The sequence below is a fragment of the Poromitra crassiceps genome, assembly GCF_964638095.1.
Source record: "Poromitra crassiceps genome assembly, chromosome: 1".
NCBI classification, from domain to species: domain Eukaryota; kingdom Metazoa; phylum Chordata; class Actinopteri; order Beryciformes; family Melamphaidae; genus Poromitra; species Poromitra crassiceps.
The window spans coordinates 30,008,030-30,029,346 of record NC_139623.1 but is presented as its reverse complement, the minus strand read 5'-3'; the positions used below and the strand labels follow the sequence as shown (position 1 = coordinate 30,029,346).

The 21,317-nt window shown below is 43.7% G+C and overlaps 2 protein-coding genes across 2 annotated transcripts in view; one reads left to right on the top strand and one right to left on the bottom strand.

Moving 5' to 3' along the window:
• Nucleotides 1-814: 814 nt before the first annotated feature.
• Nucleotides 815-1,759, top strand: LOC310779335 (putative olfactory receptor 7A2; the record flags this gene model as incomplete). The annotated part of the gene is made up of 1 exon (XM_083639873.1): nucleotides 815-1,759. One exon carries the CDS (start codon nucleotides 815-817, stop codon nucleotides 1,757-1,759), a length of 945 nt encoding a protein of 314 aa, XP_083495999.1.
• Nucleotides 1,760-15,847: 14,088 nt separating this feature from the next.
• LOC310786261 (connector enhancer of kinase suppressor of ras 2-like) overlaps nucleotides 15,848-21,317 on the bottom strand; it is a gene marked incomplete at both ends in the record, with an annotated part of 73,717 nt that continues 68,247 nt past the window's right edge. The window contains 2 exons of the mRNA XM_083647420.1: nucleotides 15,848-15,895; nucleotides 16,005-16,204. Coding sequence (XP_083503546.1) covers nucleotides 15,848-15,895; nucleotides 16,005-16,204 — 248 coding nt within the window. The remainder of the gene's footprint in view (nucleotides 15,896-16,004; nucleotides 16,205-21,317) is intronic.

The following is a 21,317-nucleotide window of genomic DNA, read 5'->3' as shown; positions in this document are numbered from 1 at the left end:
ATTTTATCTGAACATGAATTTATATATATATATATATATATAGATATAGATATAGATATATATAGATATATAGATATAGATATAGATATACTGTATATATAGAGAGATAGATATATATATAAAACAAGGCAGTTTCTCAAGGCATCTTGTTATCTTGGTACTTTAGTGTTTCCCATGCCAGCCAAAGTTTTATCTAAATATTTCACATATACAGTACACTTTTAGCAGTCTATACAAAAGTATCTCTCTCTCTCTCTCTCTCTCTCTCTCTCTCTCTCTCTCTCTCTCTCTCTCTCTGTCTCTCTCTCTCTCTCCCTCCCTCCCTCTCACTGGGTCATTGCTCATTGGGTTTTTTGGTAAAACCACATGACTTGTTTTCAGAGGGGAAGAGAAGTGACAAGTATAAAACTCAGTTCAGTGAAGTGGTGGAGGGGACATCACACAAAGGTAAAGTATATTTTGTCTCTTGTTCATACAAAGCACTATACTGTATGTATGGTAGATTGTGACTAACTCAGATGTTCATACAAAGCACTATACTGTATGTATGGTAGATTGTGACTAACTCAGATGTTCATACAAAGCACTATACTGTATGTATGGTAGATTGTGACTAACTCAGATGTTCATACAAAGCACTATACTGTATGTATGGTAGATTGTGACTAACTCAGATGTTCATACAAAGCACTGTACTGTATGTATGGTAGATTGTGACTAACTCAGATGTTCATACAAAGCACTATACTGTATGTATGGTAGATTGTGACTAACTCAGATGTTTTCTGCAGCCCCTGGACAAATGTGCCTCGGCATGGCAAATTCATCTGGAGTGACATCAGTTATTCTGTTTGCATACAATGGGATGGAAGAACTGAAGCCCATGTATTTCTGTATATTTCTGATTATCTACATTGCCATTATTGTTGAGAATGTGCTGTTAATTGGAGTGATCTATACTGAAAAAACACTGCATGAGCCAATGTATTTGTTGGTGTGTAACTTGACTGCAAACGGCCTCTATGGCAGTACGGCTCTCTTGCCGGCACTACTGAGCAATATATTTTCAGATTCATATGAGGTGTCTCTGTCCTTCTGTCAAACACAGATCTATGCTATACATACATATGCCATTGCTGAATTTACAATTTTGGCAGCAATGAGTTACGATAGGTATGTGGCCATATGTTATCCGCTGCAGTATCATGTCATGATGTCACTGACTAGAGTGTATAAGCTTATTACTTTTACTTGGCTTTACCCCATGGTCGCATTTCTTATAGTTTTCATTTTGGTTCTTCAGCTACGGTTTTGTGAGAAGAAAATGGAGAGGCTGTACTGCTCCAATTACTCGATGGTGAAACTCTCCTGCACAGACACGTATGTCGTTAACATAGTGGGCCTGCTGTCTGTGGTTGTATACTCAGTCCCACAGCTCATCATGGTGCTTTACTCATATGCACACATCCTGAAGATAAGTGCAAAGTCATCTAAAGACTCCAAGCTCAAAGCCCTGCGAACCTGCTCTCCCCACCTTTTAGCAATAACCAACTACGCTATCGGGTGCTTTATTGAAATAGTACAAAGCCGATTTGACGCAAGTCACCTGCCTTATGAAACAAAGGTGTTTATGTCTGTGTACTTTCTGATATTCCCCCCCATTCTTAATCCAGTAATCTATGGTGTGAGTATTCGAGCCATAAGAGCACAACTGTTTAAAATCTTCCGAGGTAAGAGGAGCATGGTGTCAGTGAAGTAGCCGGGAGCGGTGTTCTTATTGTGCGTTGATCTGAGTGTTGTGAAGGCTGATGCCTCTGGAGAGTGGAGACTCATGACATACAGGCTCTCCTGTCTCTCGCTGTTGTCTAATCTTGCTATTTTATGCCTTTGCTCGAGGCATCGAGGTCAGCAGGCTTTTCTGTTCATGGTGTTTTGGGTTTGGATGAGTTTGTCATTCTCTCCCTGTCTCTCCCATCTCGTGGTCAACTGTATATACCTAATGCAGGAATACTATAAAATAAACATCACATTTTCAATGTTCAATCATTTTATTTGGATCAGTTGATGTGCTTATTCCACTAAGGACATTTTGACCAAAACCCCCCCACCCCGTGCCCCTTTTTAAATTAAACACCGAATTTGGCGAATATCATTGCAACCATGAATGTGATAGAGTGGAGATTTTGATGTACGCTGATGATACAGTCATATACACTCATGGCAAAGATGCATCTCATGTTGCTGCCAAACTTTCACTTGCTATGGTCAAAGCGGCAATGTGGCTAAATGATTCCTGTATAACCTTGAATGTTGAGAAGACACAGAAGACTATGTATTTCTCTAACAAACAAATAAAAGACACAGTGACTATCCTGACTTTTTTGTAAATGGACTAAAAATAAAAAATGTTGATGTTATTTTGGATCCCACTCTGAGCTTTAAAAAGCGTAATCAGAAAGATGAGACAAACACCTAGCCAATTTTAGACACATCAGAAATTCGCTTACAACGGTGGCATCTAATATCTTCTTAAATGCAATGATTTTCTCTTATTTCCCCTACTGTATTTCATGTTGGTCTCGGGCAAATAAGACAACCTTGAAGCTGCTTGAGTCCAATGGCGCTGGAAGTGGGGAGCTGCCGGGGCTGCAGCCCCCCCTGGTGGCGGCCTCTGCCCCTGCCCCCCCCCCCCCCCCCCCAGCCCTGCATCTTCACTTGGCGAAACTCCTGTGATCTCCTGTCTGCCGCTGCGCTATTCTAACAGCTTTAAAGTTGACGACTACAGACTATCGCTTTCAGCACCACAGACAGCAAAGCCACTTTACTTTAGGACAGCGCGGATGAGCTTTTGTGCCATCCTAATCCGTGTGTATGCATGAACCGTCCGCCCGCCATAAATACTATTTATAGATCCGCGCCCGCCATGCACCCGACGCTATAAACGCTATAAAACACTATAAATGGAGCCTAGCGACCTAGCACATGGCTATTGTTTGGTTTACGGCCGTGGGTCCTTTTATGGATCAAAAATAGGCGACTAAGAATGTGCCTGATGAAAAATGTAGCTTAAAATACGTTCATAGACTAGAGAACGTAATTAATATTATTTTTCCTCATTAATGATACATCGTTTCAACCGCCCGCAACCCATCCGCTATTAATCAGAATGTTTATTTTTAAGATCCAGGCCGCCCGCGGGTCGGGATATCCGCGGTCAACGCGGTTATAACTGCGGCCCGTGCATCACTACAGCGCAACAAAGCTTTGAATCGAATGTATGAGAGAGAGTGTGTGTGAGATAGAGAGAGAGTGTGTGAGAGATAGAGAGAGAGTGTGTGTGAGATAGAGAGAGAGTGTGTGAGAGATAGAGAAAGAAACTTGAAACTGGAGTAAGATACACTCAGAATGTAAATCCGCTGACTGAAGAGACCGAGTTAAATAAATAATAAATCATAAAATAAAAGATCTATAGTTTGTGGTTCATATCAACTGTCGGGGTTCTCTTCTCTCTTCAAATGCGTTCTAAATGTGAACTTAACTGTGTGGTTTTCTATAAAATGACAGTTTGAAATGTCTGCTAAAGGAGAAAAGTGGAAAAGTGAATAGCCATGTGTTTAGCCTACCGTTTTGTCCCTTTCAGTGCTAATGCATGATGTGTGGGATTCAGTGGGAAAGTTTTCTTTCCAAACCGGCTGTTTGTGATAGATCGAATAAAGCATGATAGCTAATAGGCCTACAGTTTGTGTTTGTTAGTTACAATTATGCTGACCAAGATTTATTTAGAGCCATTGTGCTGTAATATTAGGCTATTCCATGCAAGTTTTAAGACAATGTGCAATACAAGTGCCAACCTACTTCACGCAGCATGCTCGCACAAGGTGCATGCACGTGCGAAGCGAAGCGCGCTGCGCAGGTCGGGGTATATGCTTCAGCCCCCCTTGTGGGAAATAGGTTCCCGCGCGGATGCTTGAGTCTCTTCATAAACAAGCTCTGAAAATATTTGACAGGAAACAATGACAATATCACCACTGCCACATAATCTCTCGATATAAAATGTTAAATTTTGAAAGTACAATCATGTACTCAAATATCCGCATGGTGTTCAAGATCATCAGTAATGCTGCTCCCCCACCCCTTAAGACCTTTGTCCAGTGGGAGAGTTCCCAATAGAGGCTCTGCCGATGCTCAATCCTGCTTTTAATTTAAAGCCATAAAGGATTGGAACAAACTCCCCAGTCCCCACTGACCTGAAAGTCTGTACAGATTTTAACACTTTCTCACTTTCTATTTAGAGCTGTAGGCTATAATGTGATATTATATAGTGGGCAGTGTGTATAAATTGTGGTTGTATGACTTGTGGTGATATGTAGCTATAAATTAAGATGTGTTGATATCTGTTATGTGAGGCAAGAAGCTCCCGCACACTGACTTCACTAAAGCAAGACTTTTCTTATTCAAAATGCAATGTTTCGGTCAACCATTTTTGGTCAACCTCCATCTGGCATAATATGACAGATGAAGGACAGTTGACCGAAACGGTGCATTTTGAATAACAAAGTCTTGCTTTAGTGAAGTCTTTGCGGGAGCTTCTTGCCTCTTCTAGTTGTCCTACTTCTCCGACGCACCTGACGCACACAGTAGCGCAGAGATCATTTCTTTTTTTGATATCTGTTATGTACCTTGTAATTTATTGTATTGTTGTATTGTTTGTGCTGGCAACCTGCCCTGGGACTGCGGATGGAAATTAGCAATTTGTTAGAATCTAGAGCAAAGCATCTTTTCTCTTTGAGATCAATGTTATCTTTTGCAAATGGTCCCTGACAAATAAACTTCATAAAACCGAAGACTAACCCCATGTTTCTGATGAACTTTGTTGAACATTAAGGAAAACTAAGAATTATGAAAGGGAATTTTTATCCACATTTTATGCTTCTGCACTGTATATTTCTTGCATTGTCCTGCAGCAGTGCAAACTATGATTGCCGTTTGTTCCTGCTGATTATACTGGCCTCTCCTTATTCTCACCCCCTGCAACAATTTAGTAATGGCAATCAAATATATTTTTGTTTAGGGTGCTTCACCAATGGATTATGAATATGGCGATACATTTATAGTGCAGTGTTTTGGTCAAAAACATTTGATGCTATAGATGATTTTGCCTGCTGTCTTTGCACATTGTTTTCCATCCCTTTGGAAGCAATTAGGAACTCCTCAGGACTGAGACTCAGACCATCCAGGGAACAACAACACCTGGAGAGGACATGAGCAAAAATGACCCTACATTATCTGATGTAACTGTGATGAAACAAGTGTAGATGGGTTATGGTAGATGGGTCAATATTAAATGTTTATTCATTTATTTATTTTTTATTAGGCTAACTGCATCAACAAAGGATACATTTACCGAAAAAAGAGTGCAAAAGCACAATTGCTCACAATTCCCCCCCTTTTGAACCTATCTCGAAAACCGATTCACTTGGAAAATTGGTGGGTGCGCTGGGGACCTAAGAAAATGCAGTGTCGAATATCATACAATTCGACCAATACAGTACCGCAGGGATGACATATTCTTGTAGGCTTAACCAGAAATCGCCAGAATCGGGATTTCACTTAAATGCATCAAATAAGGTCTGTGGTTAACAAAAGTTTATGGGAGCACAAATTTGGGTTCAGCAGAATAATCTTCACGAACGTTAAGCACTTTTATGCCTTTTGAAGCGTTTTCTAAAAATCATGTTTAAAAAAAAGCATTTACGTTCCAAAAGTCATAAAAGTTATTCATGTTTGTGAAGATTATCCTGCTGAACCCAAATTCGCGCTCCCATAAATGTTTGTTAACCACAGACCTTATTTTATGCATTTAAGTGAAATCCCCATTCTAAAATCCTATTCACTCTTCCTCTTACGAACCCAAGCGCTACTTCCGGACTCATTTCTGCGGTGCTCTATTGTGGGGAGCGGTGCAAGCAGGGGGAGAATCGAGATGGGGTGGTGGTGGTGGGGCAGTGGGGGGTGGTGAAGAGTGGGAGAGCATGATGTGTTATTGGATTACAGTATTTATCGTTTATTTGATAGGGATAATGCAAGTTTACATAGCAACCGTTCACTCATTTCAAACAAGTTAAAGTAACTGATGTTCATACAGAGTTTATAGCTATTGCTAGTTTTCAACTCCTGTCTCTAGTTAGGCTTTTAGTAAGAAGAAAGATGAGGAGTATCAAGATTATAGCATAGTACAAATTACAACATATGAACCAGTGGGCAAGCTCTGCCCCTTTCCCAGGAAGATGTGGAAGTCTTTGTTTAAGCTGTAATTCCTCAAATGGCCACTTGAGGCAGGGCTCAGAAGTCACGTCGTTCCTGTTAAAATGCTCCACTTTGTAACAGTAATTAAGCATCTTTACAGCCTGGGCCTTAACACAATTTTGGTCTATATAGCTAATTTCACCTTTTCATAACAACTGCAGGGGGGTCCATTTTTATATAACTCGCCCGTTTGGAGTACAATAGATTATAGAAAAGGGGGTGATCGCCTGTCCAGTGATCGCGCAGCTTGCCGATCACGGACCAATAGCAGGCGGAGCTGCGGCTCTGGGAAACCCCCATCTCACGTGAGCTGCGTGCCATGCTTCAGCTTTCGTGCAATTTGACCAATCAGAACATGGCAATTACATATCTCAAGGCTTTCGCCTATCTTGATAACCATTCATCCGATAGCTTCAAACTTGGCGGGTGCACTGCTGGGGACCCGAGAAAGTGCAGTGCCGTGCTTCAGCTTTCGTGCAATTTGACCCATCAGAACACGGCATTTACATATCTCAAGGACCGTTTTTCCGATCGACTTCAAAATTGGCGGGTACGCTGCTGGGGACCCGAGAAAGTGCAGTGTCAAATTTTGTGCAATTCGACTAATCAGAGAACGGCTTTCATGTATTGCGATAACCATTTGTCTGATCGACTTCAAACTTGGTGGGTGCGCTGCTCAGAACCCAAGGAAGTGCAGTGTTGAATTTGGTGCAATTTGACCAATCAGAACCCTACGCCTTGGGAGGGGACCTGCAGGGAGAACACACACTCTCTCTCACTCACACACACACACACACACACACACACACAAACACAGCATATCATTATGTAAATTTTTCTATAGGCTAGATACATTGAATGATGTTGAATGAAACATTGTGTTATAGTTGAAATTTTGTATCATATTACCTGTGGCAGTTGTTTAAAAGCTGTTATTGCGTCCACTTTGGTTTTCATTTTCATTTGCACAATAGTCTGGAGAGTGGAGACACATGGCATACAGGCTCTCCTGTCAAGTAAAAGTCAAGTTCGACCTTTAAACCGAAAGGAGAATAGATCGGCCAGTACTGAAAAGTGTTGAATTCAAATCAGTAGACTATACAGATCTCTAACTGCTTGGCCTTTGCTCGAGGCATCTTGGGGGGTCAGCAGGCTGGAGCTCAGCTTTTCTGTTCATGGCATTTTGGGTTTGGATCAGTTTGTCATTCTCTCCCTCTCCCTCGTGGTCAATTGTATATATACAGTATAATGCAGGAATACTATAAAGTAAACATCACATTTTCAGTGTTCAATAATTTTATTTGATCAGTTGAAGTGCTTATACCACTAAGGAAATTTTGACTCCTCTCCCCCCCACGTGCCCATTTTTAAATTAAACACAGAATTTGGTGAATATCATTGCAACCATGTTTCTGATGAAGAACTTTGTTGAACATTAAGGAAGTTAAGTTGTTATCCATGAAGGCTACATGTTGTCTTAATGTTTAAAAGGTGAAATTTAAAAAAATGGCTATAAGAGCTTAATAAAATAAAAAAGAAATATGTGTGTCCTGCCTGTCTCATTATTCAGACAAATCCATTATTCAATAGCCCGATGTCGGCAATAGACCCTTTTCACGGGGGCCATTTTGTGTAGAAAAGGCAGGGTAAACACACAGGTGCAACAAAAACAGTAATGAGGGTTTCCAACTTCCATGATTGGAATTTGGGAACCCTCATTAGTGTTTTGCTTGCACCTGTGTTTAACATGCCGTTTCTACACAAAATGGTCCCCATGAAAAGGGTCTATTCAAATCTAGCATGATCATATAGAGTCTCTTATTGATTTTTAAATGCTCAAAAATATGTCCCCATCACTCTGTTGTATTGACTGTTAATGTGGTTGAAATAATAACTTTAATCACTGAAGATATTATTAATTTTTTTTTGTATAGAATAGTCGAATATTTGTATTGACAGTCGAATCCGATTCGACTGGCAGAATCCTGAGTCGAGGACAGCCCTAGTGTTCAGTTAGTGTGCGTTAGGAAATAGCCACTCCGAGCACCAGAGCGCACACTGGACCATTCGTAAATAGGGAGTGCTGTTGTAATGTACTGCGCTCCACACTCTCATTTCAGTGTGGAGTGTCAGAGTGGATTTACGAACACACCATTAGTGATACATCTGTGGCAACATGGTGCAGATGTACTGTACTGTTTTTCCCATTGCGGGCAACGTGCAGCCTCTCATTTCCCACAAATTCCCAGCCAGGCGGTACGTTTGTATTTAAACATGACAAAGTCCGCCAAACCGGGACATCGGCCGAATAAAAACAAACGCACATTCACATGATGTCAAGGCAAGTGCAGACAGTACTATGCTATTCTCAGCCACTGCAGAGCTGAGTGGTTGTGTTGTGAAAATGTGAAGAATAAACTAACAGACTGTAAAAGTTTAGACACAACTGACAAATGATAATAATAATATTAAATATGGGATAAATACGGGATTTTCAAGGACTCGCTTTACACTAAACACTAAAAGGGCGGGGGCGACGAAGGTGAAACAGACAATGGACAAACACGACACAGACACACAGGGATAGGCAGGGGGAACTTAAGAGAAGGCAGAGGAGAAAAGATGGGTCTTGAGGCAGGATTGGAATACAGTGAGGGACTCTGATTCTCTAATATCCGGGGGGAGAGAGTTCCAGAGCTTGGGAGCTGCCCTGGAGAAGGCTCTGTCACCGAAACTGTGGAGGTTGGACTTGGGAGTGGAGAGAAGGCCGGCAGAGGTGGATCTGAGGGACCGGGAGGGTTGGTAGGGGGAGAGGAGGTTGGTGAGATATTGGGGGGCCAGTTGGTGAAGAGCTTTGTATGTGATGACGAGGATTTTGTAGGTGATCTGGGAGGAGACGGGAAGCCAGTGGAGTTGTTTTAGGACTGGGGTGATATGGTGCCAGGAATTGGTGTGGGTGAGGAGTCGGGCGGCTGCGTTCTGGACCAGTTGGAGTCTATTGATGAGGGTGGAGTTGATGCCATAGAGAAGTGAGTTGCAGTAGTCGAGACGGGAGGAGATGAAGGCGTGGATGAGCGTTTCAGCAGCAGGATGAGAAAGGGAGGACCGATGTTTTGGTTTCGGAGATGGTAGAATGAGGATTTGGCGGATGTGGGGCTCAAGGGAAAGGGTGGGGTCGAGGATCACACCAAGGTTGCGTGCCTGAGGAGATGGGGAAACAGTGGTGCAGTCGATGGTGAGTGAGGGGTTGTTGAGTTTGCTGAGGGTGGATTTGGAGCTCATGAGGAGTAGTTCAGTTTTGTCACTGTTGAGTTGTAGAAAGCTGTGTTGCATCCAGACTTTTATTGCAGACAGACAGGAGTTGATATGGGAGAGGGGTGGGTTGTGGGGGGATTTGGTGCTGAGGTAAATCTGGGTGTCATCGGCATAGCAGTGGAGGTTGAGGTTGAAGTGGCGGAGGATCTGACCGAGGGGGAGGATGTAGATGATGAAGAGGAGTGGGCCGAGTACAGAACCTTGAGGGACACCATGTGTAAACTGTGGAGGGGGCAGAGGAGTGATTGTGGAGGGAAATTAAATGACAGCGGTTGGAGAGGTAGGACTGGAGCCAACTGAGTGCGGTGCCTTCGATACCGAGAGCTTTGAGTCTGGACCGCAAGATGGTATGATGAGACCCAGCTTTTCCTTTCCTTCCCCCCTCCGACACTCAAATCGAGGCTCGCATCTCTGCATGCCTCAAAGACATTGGCGACTGGATGTCTGCCCACCACCTCAAGCTCAACCTTCGTAAGACAGAACTACTCTTCCTCCCAGGGAAAGACTGCCCTCTCGCAGATCTCTCCATCTCCATTGACAATACCACTGTACTTCCCTCCCAAACAGCTAAGAACCTTGGGGTGATCCTTGACAACCAGCTGTCTTGCTCAGCCAACATAGCTGCGACAGCACGCTCCTGTAGGTTCTCCCTCTACAACATCCGCAAAATCCGTCCCTTTCTCACAAGAGAAGCGACTCAACTCCTGGTCCAGTCACTTATCATCTCTCGCCTGGACTACTGCAACGTGCTCCGACATCCGACCGCTTCAGCTCATTCAGAACGCTGCAACGCATCAAATTCAAGACACTGGTACTGGCCTACAGGGCAGTACACCAGTCAGCTCCCCTGTACCTGCAATCTATGGTCAGGTTCCAAACCTCTCAACGCTCCCTTCGCTCCTCCACCAGTGCAGGACGCCTCGCCCATCCTTCGCTATGGGGGCTCAAAAGTCGTTCATCCCGATCTCGACTCTTCTCGTCCCTCCCTGGCACCTCAATGGTGGAACGAGCTTCCACCTTCGGTCAGGACAGCTGAATCACTGCCGATCTTTCGGAAAAGACTATGGAGAAAATGAATGAGAACCTCACTTCCGGGGCAAGATGTCACGTGACTGTTCAGCTCTATAGCAATTGGAAGGGGGGGGGGGGGGGGGGGGGGGGAGATCATGAGGAATCATAATGTTTAACGACGGGGCTTTAGTATGCCCATGCCATAGTTTATTGAATACAAAAGTAAAGTAGCTACAATGGCACACTTGTGCAACACCAGTCAGTTTTGAATGGCATGCTAATGTGTTTTAGTTATACAAAGCATGCTCTCACATTAAACAGTTTATAAATACAGTTATTCCTCTTTTGCGGAGAACACTTAGAAAAGTCAATTTCTGCAGTTAAAGGTAAAATAATTCTTAGAAACACAATGTGAAATGAGGGTTGACAAACACATACAAAACCATTTACAAACATTCAGGTAGACGGCATGCATACAAAAATAGACAACTATTCTGATCTTTCCATTATCATTTACAATACGAGTTCATTATTGCCACGCTTCATGTTTCTGTGCCCCAGGATTGAGGAATAGCTTGCCGCTGATATCTTTTCTCATTTATCTTGGAATGGTACAATGTACATGCACAATCACTGAGGCACAGCACTTCATTTACAAATTGCATTTGCACCCGAAACATTGTGTAGTCACTGTAATATTAAATATATACTTAAAGCATAAGTTCACCCTCCCCCAGTCATTATTTATTCACCACCATGCTGATGGAAGGACAGGTGAAGTTTTTTTACTCAACAAAACATTCATGGAGTTTCACAGCAAAACATCATTGCAGAATTCTACTAATGAAGCATTGCGTTAGTTCATGCAGGACATGGAAGTCATAGGCTACACCCCAGCTGTAATCAGCTGACAGCCCACTAAATGGATCAACATTTAATCGTTCACCAATCACATGCATTCTCACAACAAGGCGGCCCATTTCAATATGGCTCCCTTCTACAGTGGCCTTTGCTTTTCCAATGCTGCCACACACATTGCTGCTGCAAAGCTTTGCCTGCACCACCCCAGCCTCCAACTTTCTAGTTCAGAGTCTGCATGCCTCAGAGGTTAAACATGTATTCAACACCTTGCTTTGGGCCCACTCTTGTATACACAAGCAATTACCCATGGGGGATTCTGTATTGTGTCCCCTGACTAGCTTAGCATGCTGATTGGCTAATCCAGGAAGCATCTTCTGTGAAGAGTGGATCTGTATCAGCGCCAAACATAACTGTATTTCCATTTGTTGCAATAAATGGTTAAATCTATGAGGAGTGTGTTCCTGACTGAACTATAATTAGAGAGCTGTATGCATGTAATATGTATGTATGTACAGTGGGCACCGTACACAGGTACATTTCATTTTTAACAAGCACCGTCACTAATTGACACTAAAGTGTGGAACCTGTAACGTTAATGTTATTTGATTTGCACCTTTCAATATTGCTGGTAGTAATAGCCTACTCCTACTGCTTCAGTTGGCTGCCTCTCCATGCAGAGCTCAGCAGGCTGTCCTGTTGTACACATGAACGTGCATTGCCAAATGGTATCACAGCGACTTCATAAATCATTAAATACCCCCCCCCCCCCACAATCAATGACGATCATAGGTGCCGATCAGGGCCGGTTCTACTAAGCATAGGCCACATAGACAGTCGCTTAGGGCACCACGGTCACTGCACTGGTTGGATGCCGATATTACAGTCTTTCAGAGGCCAGCGGGCTCATTTCTAAAGCTAAAGTGAAGCGACTGGTGTCATATGAAAGTAGAAGTCCTAATGCATCCATTGGTACCATGTCATGCTAGCTTGTCAGTAAGGGGGCTAAAGTTATGCACAATTTTGGCAATGGAAAAACTGACATGGTCATTTTCAAAGGGGTCCCTGGACCTCTCAGCTCAAGATATCTGAATGAGGATGAGGCATGCAGTCCAAATGTGTTATTTTTTCCTATTCTATTGTTATTTTTTTATTTTATTTGACCTTTATTTAACCAGGTTAGTCTCATTGAGATTGAAAATCTCTTTTTCAAGAGAGACCTGGCCAAGAAAGCAGCATAAAGTTACAGACACATTTTATATTTCTACATACTGGGGTCCCTAAGCACTCTTGGAATTGCATAAATTGGATATGACTGGAAAGCTTAGACTTGTGGATTCAATGAGCCAATTGTATTCATGTGTAATGCTCATAGACTGTATAGTGATGATGTTACAGTAGTCCACATAGTATAGCCATTTCATTGTAGTGAGACCATTTTTCAAATGTTGACCTCACTGTATAAAATGACCTATTGTGACCTCTAGGATATTCACAGCCTGATGAAACTGTACAACCACAAACTAGAGACCTAGCGGATTCAGGGGATGTACGGCTTTCCTATGTATATTGACAATAAGGGGGTGTCTGAGCAATTGCTACAACAGAAGTGCTTGATACCCAAACGCAACAGAAACGCTTACAGAAATCTCCAAATGTCAAAAGTTGTTGATACCAAATCACTGCATGCATTTTTCTATGGTGTTTCTCGAGGTCTTGTGTCTATGTGGTATTTTGGAGCTTTTTTAAATAAATTCTCGCATTGTCAAAAATGGTTAAATCTCACACCAAATCTGTGTAACAAATGGCATCACCCCAAACATTGCTGCAAAACGTTATGCAAAACCCCATGCTCAACGTAAGTGAGCATGGGGATGACCATCATATATGTTCCATCACAATGTTCCAAGCCCAATACACTCGAAACGCCTGACCAAACATGTTTATTACAGAATTATGACTTGAAAAACTTGACGTGTGCCGAGCTGCAACTCAAATGAGGTCTTCAGGTTCACAGCTTTCAGATGATGTGTACCACTTCTATGTGGCATAATATACTGTTGACCTGCTATCTCACCATAAAGATCCCTTGCTCCCCCTAAAAGAGACAAAATTGGTGTCTGGTAGGGAGGGGTGGAGTGGAAGACGTTAAAGAGAGGGAGGGAGGGAGAGTGGGTGGGGGCGCCAAATCAAATCTCGCCTATGGCCTCAAAATGGCTAGAGCCCGCCCTGGCACCAATTTATGTTTCTGCCAGTGCTGCAGTTCTGCAGGCTTGACCCCCCATTCCCTGGGGCGACCCAACCACAATAAAGCTGCAATGACTTGTCAAACGCACACATTTCAGCACTATAGGAGATTAGCAGCGACCCCCCCCCCCCACTTCAGCACAATAGGAAACAAGCGACCACTGTAAGCACACACACTCATTTCAGTACCATAGGTGGGACATGAACAGCGACCCACAGACACATTGAGATCAACATACACTACACGTCATAATCAGCAGCAGCGTTGCTCGATGCTTTCTCAGTCTCTCTCCTTTGTGAGATTAATGGTGCAAGTGCACAAGTGTGTTGACGTCTTGACAGGTAGTGCACTGCGTCAGGCAGCCAATCAGAGTTAAGCTAACGAAGCTATGACTTTTGATCAACTCGTTTTGCAACCCGGGGCCGGCGGGCCGGGTGGAATTTGCTATCAAAACAATGTAAACTTAATTGACTCTGCCCAGCAACAGGCACATCCAGTATGCATATCAATTCTGTCTGTCTCTCTTCCTCCCTTCATTTTCCACGTAGGTGCTCGGCTCTTTCCGTGGGTGCTCAGTTTCGGTGCCTATGACGACGATGCCATCGTCCAACATGATGTTTCACTGTGGAACCATCGCAATGGCTATTTGGTTGACATTGCACAACCCTACCCAACAGAATGCAGTGCCGAATTTCGGCATGAGTTTGGTCACAACCCCCCGAAAAAGTGCGCCCATGGCGCATTGTCTCCAGGGTCTCCACCCTAGAAATAAGCGCGCAGCGCACTCATTTCTATTGAAGTGGCTGATGACCAACTTTCAAATAAAAGTTTGCTCACCTGGAGTAATCCAAGTCTCCACAAGCCAAGTTGACGTGAAAATATGTCATTTACACCCTGTTTTTAGCGGGGACACCTCGGCATTCCGAAATGTCGGCACTCCGAAATACCGGCATTCCGACAAAATTCTAACCCTAACCTCGCCATTGCGAAAGAACCCTCCCCCAGACCCTAACCCTAAACCTAACCTCTCCCACCCCCCACGCCTAAGCCTAACCTAACCTCTCGGCGAAACATTTTTTTTAGATAAAAAAAGGGCCGCCTCTCCGAAAGCATAGAAGTCAATGATCGGAATGCCGACACTTCGGAATGGCGAGGTGTCCCCGTTTTTAGCTGCCATCTTCACTGCAGCAGGCTACAGTAACTGCACCTCACCTTGTTGGAGCACCTGCTGGCTTGTTGAGACTTGGATTACACCAGATGAGCAGTATGGAAGCATTCTATTTTTTTATTTATTTTCTGTTGTTTTTTTAACGTTTGAAAGTTGGTCACCTTCCACTTCAATTGTGTCTTTTTAGAATTATCCAGCGTTTTTTTGCAGTGAAACTCCACTAATGTTTAATTTATGGACTGAAAACACTCCACGCCTAACCCGTCCTTCCATCGGCATGGGGGTGAGTAGATAATGAGTGAATTTTAATTTTTGGGTGAATTTATCTTTAACATCCTGTACACTCATGGAACAGAAGCACTCGTTAACCACACACACACACACACACACACACAACACACACACACACACACACACACACACACACACACACACACACACACACACACACACACACACACACACATACACACATGCATAAGAAAATATTGTAGACATCCAAAATACCTTTGCTTTCAATCCCTTTACCTATCGGGACGTACTGAGAGGCTGTACAACTCCAGCAAAAAGATTCAACACTGCTTTTACGGAAGCGAGAGGGTAATGGCCATGCATGTGAGCGGCGAATTACAGTCTTTTTGAGGGACGCAATGCGCTTGTCTGCCAGGCATGAAGCGCTGCGCATGGTACAACTTCTTACAGATTACAAGCGAGACGTCTTTTATTGCCTTCTGTAACAACTCTATAACAGAGTGAGACGCGGGAGTCCCTGTTCTCCTGCAGGGCGAGCCGGGTGTAAGGAGCCGTAAGAGGAGGGGAGCTGGACAGGTGGACGGGTGGCTAGAGGAAGGTTGACGGGGCCTCTGGTTCCAGGAGAATAGGGTGCCGGCTGGGTGAGGCACAGATGTTTGAGGCTTTACCTGCACGCCCATCCTCACAGGCTACCCTAAAAAACCCAGCGATGGGTCTCTGTCTTGAAGAGGGACATTCTGTAAGGAGTTGAATGTATGAATTATTAATGAGGCAATAAAACACTCACCCATCTAGCAAAAAAAAACACAAATGCAAAGAGAAAGAAAGGGTTATAGTGTTACGTACCTTAAGTGAACTATGTAGGATGCGGAGGCGGTGAAGTTTTTCACTGAGCAGCGGGTCGTGAACTCGGCGGACGAATGAGCGCTTGTACTCCAGGCGGGCGGCAGGTCTGTGGTCCACCATGCCGGACAGACTCGTCTGCTCCAAGGCCCGGTACAAATCCCCCAGAGAGTCTGCCTGCAGCCTCCTGTTCCGCTCACAGCCTGGCAACACAAAACAAACACTACACTCAGCTCAAGGACCACTCTTTTTTTAATCAGGTTTTTTCTGATTTTTCTCCCATTTTCTTCCTTGTTGTACTTGGCCAATTCCCCTTGCTGTCCTGGTCGTTGCTCCACCCCCCTCTGCCGATCAGCGGAGAGTTGTATACTAGCGCATGCTTCGTCCGACACATGCAGTTGCCATTCGCTTCTTTTCACCTTACAGCAAGGAGTTCATGTCATGCTATTTCCCCCCACCAGAGGCACTAGTACACCGACAAAGACACATACCCTTAATCCGGATTCCCACCCGCAGACACGGCCAATTGTGCCTGTATGGATGCCCGACCAAGCTGGAGGCATGGAATCTACCGCTGCACTACCCAGACGGCCAAGGATGACATTTTTCACATTTGTTTTCACTGCAAAAATTATATACATCTTGACATGTATTCATTTATTCTAGTATTGCATCTTGCAACCTTATTTTTCTTCTATAAAGCAAAAGAAAAAAGAAAAAAAGAAGCTCCCTGCAGTGAGGCTAACTTGTTTCCAATGCTGATCAACTTGTTTCAAGAATTTTCTTAATTAAGCGTCACTTTCTTCTTCTGTCTCATTCCGCCCTATCTCAAAATACTGACACTTGAAAAAAGAAACTGCATTGGAAGTTGAATTTTGCACTTGTTTAACAAAAATGTATATACTTTTAACAGAAAAAATTTGATTAAAGGAATTGTTAACATGGACATTTTTTTACGGTGCTTTCAGGATTTCAGTTTTTTGGACATGCAACTCTAACCCCCAACCCTACCCCTAATCAAACCAAAACATATATAATCATAAAAACATTGCTTATTTCTGCATCACTAGGGAGCACAGAGTGACAGCTGCCCTCAAGCCCAAAACACTGAGTGTGCAGCACATGATGCACCAACAAACTACTGTACCAGTCCACCCCTTGTCTGTTGTTTTTAAACACTGCCCTCTGATGGCCGATTCTAACACTGCACTAAAAACCCACCGAGCCTCACTAGCACTCTAAAGCTGTTAGTTGTCAGCACAAAGTGCGCTTTGTAAGGAGGGTGGTGAGCTATGAAGCTTTGGGGCACTGCTTTGAAGTGTATAATGTTTTATTTGCTGCCTGCCTCTCTGGACTTTACAGACAGCGGTGGAGAAAAGGGCTGGTAGAGCAACAGATAAATGAGGACAAGAAGAAAGGCCCCTTAGGCGTGTTTCTTTGTCCTGTGCAGAATTCAACATTAACATGGACTGAAAGGATTCGTCCTCACTTCGCCATCCAAACACTGCCAAGGGGCACAATGACATTTCCATCGGGCAAGAGAGGGAAAGGAAAAGAAAGCATGAGCGTGAGAGTGTGTATGAGAGAGCAATTGAGAGAGAGAGAGAGAGACAGAGGGAGAGAGACAGACAAGAGAGAGAGCGAGCGTACTGCCAAGATAAATCAGTGTCAATTAGGACACTAAATTTCATCTCACTTAGAGAAGTGCCCTGGAGGTCTTGTATAGTCCATGGGCCAGACCAGATTCCAGTACCACTCAAGGTGGCAAAACTTGCTTATAATTTTTGATAAGATACATGTCTGTAGATGATATTTTGGTATGATAGCCATTCCTGAGTGGTAGTTCCTTGTGAAGTTAACCACCCCTAAAGTAAATTGCATTTTAGATGCTGGTGCATATCCTGGTTTAGACACATGGTCAGGGCTTTTTTCAATGTCTTATAATATTGTGTTTGGTGTGGTCCTATTTTAAAGGGGACCTTCTTAGCTTTCATTTAAGGCCAGTTGTGAATTTTTCTGACAAATATAGAGGTCACTTGAGCTCTTCAAACTGTCAATGACACACCTTTTTCCACAATTTTCACCAAAATTGTATACTTTCTTTAGCCCTGTGGCATCAAGGAACATCAGAAACACAAAACACAAAAACTGGAATACTCAAAGGACTAAGGATTCAGGAAATGTATAATATAGCCAGACTATTTCATTATGAGATGTAATGTATAAGCCTTAAATTGGAAGAATTACTTTAGTCTACTGGAAATTTCTTTGATCCAGTAATGGTGTTTCATATGAACCTTTATGATTGAAATGTCATCTATAGCCCTAGTGGATGAAATTCAACTTGGTTGCTGGCTAATTTGAGTAATTGTCAAGTCTACGTTTGTTGCTTCCAGAAATTAATCTATTACCATGGTGTAGTTATGCAACCTTTCCTCATTAGCATAAATTATATAAATTATGTAAAGATTAGGTCAAAATCTATGGTCAGGTCAAGTCTATGTTTTGATAGAAATGCATCTCTTGCCCTAACTAAACTAATGAAACCTTTCTTCATGAGCTTAATTTGCATACATTATGTAATTAGGTGAAACCAGGAAATAACTCTCTATATATATATACTAGGCAGCGCTAAACCCAGCCGCCACGTGACCTGCTCTCAGACATGCTCTCAGTCACTACCTTGTGACTCGTGAGCAGGGTTAAGCCTGAGAGCAGGTCACTGGGGGCTGGGTTTACCCAGGCTACAGCCACGCTGCTGCTGGTAACTGTCTCACAGCTACCACTCAGGAATGGCTATCATACCAAAATATCATCTACTGCAATGTACAGACATGTATCTTATCAAAAATCATAAGTAAGTTTTGCCACCTTGAGTGGTACCGGCAAGTGAAATTTTGAGCTCTGGCCCATGGACTAGTAGGGATGGGAAATGGGCCGGCTTCCAATCCAACCTCTAACACTTGCTGGCTCTGAATGCCTATTGAAAGCTTCGCTTGATAACAAATTACAGATTATAACCACTTACAAAATGGCTACAAACAAGTGTACACACGCAATCATATGCCAATCAAAAGACAGAAACAATAGCAGCGAGCATTTTAATTGACATGACTCCATCTGGTCCACAATGCAGCAGGAGGAGGCAGTCATGTGCCACAGAGGGCCGAGAGGCTGCAGGTTTTCATTCCAACCAAACGCTACAGCAGCTGACTCACTGATGAGCTCTTCCTCTCTGGCTGAAGGTGGGCTAATCACTGATGAGCTCTTCCTCTCTGGCTGAAGGTGGGCTAATCACTGATGAGCTCTTCCTCTCTGGCTGAAGATGGGCTAATCACTGATGAGCTCTTCCTCTCTGGCTGAAGGTGGGCTAATCACTGATGAGCTCTTCCTCTCTGGCTGAAGATGGGCTAATCACTGATGAGCTCTTCCTCTCTGGCTGAAGGTGGGCTAATCACTGATGAGCTCTTCCTCTCTGGCTGAAGGTGGGCTAATCACTGATGAGCTCTTCCTCTCTGACTGAAGGTGGGCTAATCACTGATGAGCTCTTCCTCTCTGGCTGAAGATGGGCTAATCACTGATGAGCTCTTCCTCTCTGGCTGAAGGTGGGCTAATCACTGATGAGCTCTTCCTCTCTGGCTGAAGGTGGGCTAATCACTGATGAGCTCTTCCTCTCTGGCTGAAGGTGGGCTAATCACTGATGAGCTCTTCCTCTCTGGCTGAAGATGGGCTAATCACTGATGAGCTCTTCCTCTCTGGCTGAAGGTGGGCTAATCACTGATGAGCTCCTCGTCTCTGGCTGAAGGTGGGCTAATCACTGATGAGCTCTTCCTCTCTGGCTGAAGATGGACTAATCACTGATGAGCTCTTCCTCTCTGGCTGAAGGTGAGCTAATCACTGATGAGCTACTCTGGCTGAAGGTGGGCTAATCACTGATGAGCTCTTCCTCTCTGGCTGAAGATGGGCTAATCAGTGAAATTAGTGGCCATTACCGTTATCCTGATGAAGCCTGGTCTTCTCCAGCTCTACTGAAAGGTGTTCAGCCCACACTGACCGCGTTCCTCCAGCCACGACTTCATGCAAATTCTCTCTCTTTTTTTTTGGAATATTAATGCACCTCACATTAACGTTGATATTGTATTAATATACATATTGATTCACAGTGGATGGCGCAAGCTCCCATGAGAAACGTCAGTGAAATCTGTCATTATGATCTAATGCATTTTCAAAATCAGTTAGGATTTTAAAGGTCTTCTGGTGTGTCCCCAGCCTAAGGTATTTGCAAAACAATGTGAAGGAGGGGAGAAGATGTTTCGTCTTGTGTCTGTTGGTGTCTAACCATAGACCGTAAAAACATTTGGACATAGCTACCATGACGTCACGGCGTTTTGAAGTCTCGAGGTTGGCACGAGGTTTCACAGTTGCCATCTTGGAGCCAGAAGTGACGTGAATTTGGACGAGAAGAGCCGTGTGGCCTGCTATCTATTTTACTCTAAATAGGACCATAATTCTAAATGAACATCATGTATTGAAGAAGACTTGAAAATAGAGATTGAGGCCATACATTTATTAGGAAATTGTTTACTTAGGCCATAAATCAAGTAAGCAGTACGGCCATTTTCCCATTCACTTCCATGTTACCGGATTTCTTTTTGCAGCCAGTGGAGTCGCCCCCTGCAGGTCATTCGAAATAATACAGGTTTAAGTTACTTACGTATTGTCTTCACAAACAGGGCTAGGAACTAGCCCACTGTCTGACATGTTGGTAACTGACCAGGTTGGTGCCTGACTATGTTGGTGCCTTGACCATGTTGGTATCTGACCATGTTGGTATCTGACCATGTTGGTGCCTGACCATGTTGATGCCTGACCATGTTGGTGCCTGACCATGTTGGTATCTGACTGTGTTGGTATCTGACCATGTTGGTATCTGACCATGTTGGTATCTGACCATGTTGGTATCTGACTGTGTTGGTATCTGACCATGTTGGTGCCTGACCATGTTGGTATCTGACCATGTTGGTGCCTGACCATGTTGGTGCCTGACCATGTTGGTATCTGACCGTGTTGGTATCTGACTATGTTGGTGCCTGACCATGTTGGTATCTGACCGTGTTGGTATCTGACCATGTTGGTATCTGACTATGTTGGTGCCTGACCATGTTGGTATCTGACCATGTTGGTATCTGACTATGTTGGTGCCTGACTATGTTGGTATCTGACCATGTTGGTATCTGACTATGTTGGTATCTGACCATGTTGGTATCTGACCGTGTTGGTATCTGACCGTGTTGGTATCTGACTGTGTTGGTATCT